The sequence below is a fragment of the Cyphomyrmex costatus genome, unplaced genomic scaffold (genome assembly GCF_001594065.2).
Source record: "Cyphomyrmex costatus isolate MS0001 unplaced genomic scaffold, Ccosl1.0 scaffold5, whole genome shotgun sequence".
NCBI lineage: Eukaryota > Metazoa > Arthropoda > Insecta > Hymenoptera > Formicidae > Cyphomyrmex > Cyphomyrmex costatus.
The window spans coordinates 1,072,807-1,075,612 of record NW_017279267.1 but is presented as its reverse complement, the minus strand read 5'-3'; the positions used below and the strand labels follow the sequence as shown (position 1 = coordinate 1,075,612).

General features: G+C 28.1%; 1 protein-coding gene across 1 annotated transcript in view; it reads right to left on the bottom strand.

Annotated features, from left to right (window-relative positions):
• LOC108778263 (importin subunit alpha-1) overlaps positions 1 to 1,305 on the bottom strand; it is a 16,021-nt gene extending 14,716 nt beyond the window's left edge. Inside the window, exons 1-2 of the mRNA XM_018545394.1 lie at positions 1,246 to 1,305; positions 131 to 447 (exon numbers count right to left, since the gene is read on the bottom strand). Coding sequence (XP_018400896.1) covers positions 131 to 447; positions 1,246 to 1,305 — 377 coding nt within the window. The remainder of the gene's footprint in view (positions 1 to 130; positions 448 to 1,245) is intronic.
• Between the last annotated feature and the right edge of the window lie 1,501 nt (positions 1,306 to 2,806).

The window sequence follows — 2,806 nt, the reverse complement described above, 5'->3', positions numbered from 1 at the left end:
ATGGTATATATACCATATATATATATATATATATATATATATATATATATGCTGCAGAAGAGCTCAATGTGCACGGAATAAACAATTTAATTAAAAAAATCCTTTTTTTAATTTTTATGTAGACACATACTTGTTACTATCTAAAAGCTCAATACAGCGTGATATGATGCCACCTTTTATCATATCATTAACAGAATTTTTTTCCTCGCCTAATCTTTCGTAAGACTGAATTGCCCGTAATTGTAATGTTTCTTCTGATGAATTTATGTAATTTACAATTTCATCTACACAGAGAGGGGGTGAAATAGCAGCTTTGTATGTTAACTTCTTGTATGTTTCTCTGTCTATGTTTTCTTCTTGCTTTGTACCAAGATTATGTTTGAGCAATCGATCTTCTCTTATGGCTTTACATAGTTCTACTGCATTCTTTCTATTTCGTATTAACTCCTAAGATACATATACATAGATATATCAAATGAGTAAAATATGCTAAATGCTGTTAAAATGTCGTAATCAAAATTATATAGTATCAATGAACATGTTGTGTATTTATATATAATATTTATTCTTAAAAGTATATAAAAACGTATAATTTAAATTTTAAATTAACAAGAATAAGGAAACCGCAATAACTAACGGTCTACTAAGCCATCTCCGGTCAAAGCTAGATCACAATGCTTATTATAATGTGTGAATTTTATATACCGCGTATGTAGTTCCCAATCGCGTGCCGAAAATTTTTTCAGACTTACAACGCAACACTAAACAACTACCGCAATAATATCACTTTTTAGTTAAATTGCTAAAGCAAATCTAATTATTTGATGCTTATATAGCATCTTATTAGATCTTTAATAATATGTTGAAAGACATATATTAAAATTTAACAATGTAAATGTTAAAGTAATGATGAATCTAAAATCTGTGAAAAATAAGATTTAAAAAAAATTTTAAACAATATTAAATCTATAGGATCGTAAGAATTTAAGCCAATGAAAATCAATGAGAACATGCAGTCAAGGCGGATCTCGAGTGTTTCTATACTATAATTGCATGTGAATTTATATACTATACGTATGGTAGATTTTTAATAGTGCGCCGAATTTTTCAAATTTGAAACTTACGTAACTCTACTGAACTACCGCAGTAATATCACTTTTATTTTGAATTTTTTATTTAAGTCGTATATTATTTTTTATTTAAGTCATATATTATTAATTACAAAATAATTGAATTTACACTTACTTCAAGTTTAGTCTCATCTTCAAAATTTGTTCTTAGTCTACAATCTGTATATGCAGACATTGTTTTGGTAATGTCCTGTAAATTTATTTTGCGTAAATCTCAAAGCAAAATTAAAATTAAGATTAAAGAGTGTCTGACCATAATGTCAATATATAATTTAAAAACGAAAGTCTGAATATGATCAGAACTAAATTTTAGTGTTTAAATAATAATTTGATTTAAAATTATATGTATATCAGGTTTCTCTCTCTCTCTCTCCCACGCAATTGCGCAACAAAATCTTTTTCAATTTTGAAACACAATCATGTATACAGAACTGAGACAATAATATTATAAATTAAAACATATTAGTAATAAATTAAATTAACGAGCATTAATTATAGTAATATTGATGCAAATGTTATCATCTTAGAAGATTAAAATTGGGAATATTCTCATTACGAATAATAATCGATTCGAATGTCTACTGAAAAAAGACTTTATAATCAATGTCACTAATAACGAAATGTATCAATTACAATGAAATATGTAGTTAAATCAATTAAAATTTGCATTTAAGCGAAGAAAAATCGATTTTATTATAATTCTATAAGGCGATGGCCTTATAAAAATGCATAAAGATGGAATCACACGATGCTCGTTTTCTTGAATGATATGCATACATGCATTCATGCCTGCTAGAATACGTTCATGTATTGAGCGGTGTATACTGATATACATACATGATTTCTATACATGATCTTTATGCATGATTTCAAGCTTGTTTCCTTGTATGCACCAATCAAAAGATTGAAGATGGTCACGTAATCAGGCAGACGATCGACAGCATCTTCAATCTTTTGATTGGTGCATACAAGGAAACAAGCTTGAAATCATGCATAAAAATCATGTACAGAAATCATGTATCATATGTCAGTATACACCGCTCAATACATGAACGTATTCTAGCATGCATCAGAGTAGGCATGACTGCATGCATGCATATCATTCAAGAAAACGAGCATCGTGTGATTCCATCTTAATTGTGTTAAATGTTGCTAACTTCAAATTTATCATATATAATGGTTATATGCAAAATGTTGAATATTTATTTATACATATAAGGTTAGTTTACATCGCATGCTCCAACATGCTTTAACTTTTTACTCTTAGATCCCTATAGATCCTATTTACTTTAATAGCCTTATTAGTGTGAATATAGGAGCTATAGTAGAACCGTATTAGAGCATCTTGTAGCAAGCTATGCGAACAAACCTACAGATACTTATAACAAATGAATGAACATGAAATTTAATTTATGGGCTATATATTATAAATAAATACATTTCAAGTGGTTTTTTTTTACTAATTAGCAAGTGCAATAATTACCTGATCAGACTGCAGTTTCTGCGACGTATGTCCGTATTATTCTTTCTTCTTTTTGAACGAATTCAAATAATCTGTTACTATCGTCAAAAATATAAAAGAAATGAAATAAGTTACAATTATCGATAAAAATATAGTAATCGAATAAAAGACAAAACTATGCAGTTGATTAACTATGTCTGTAACGAACACGAGA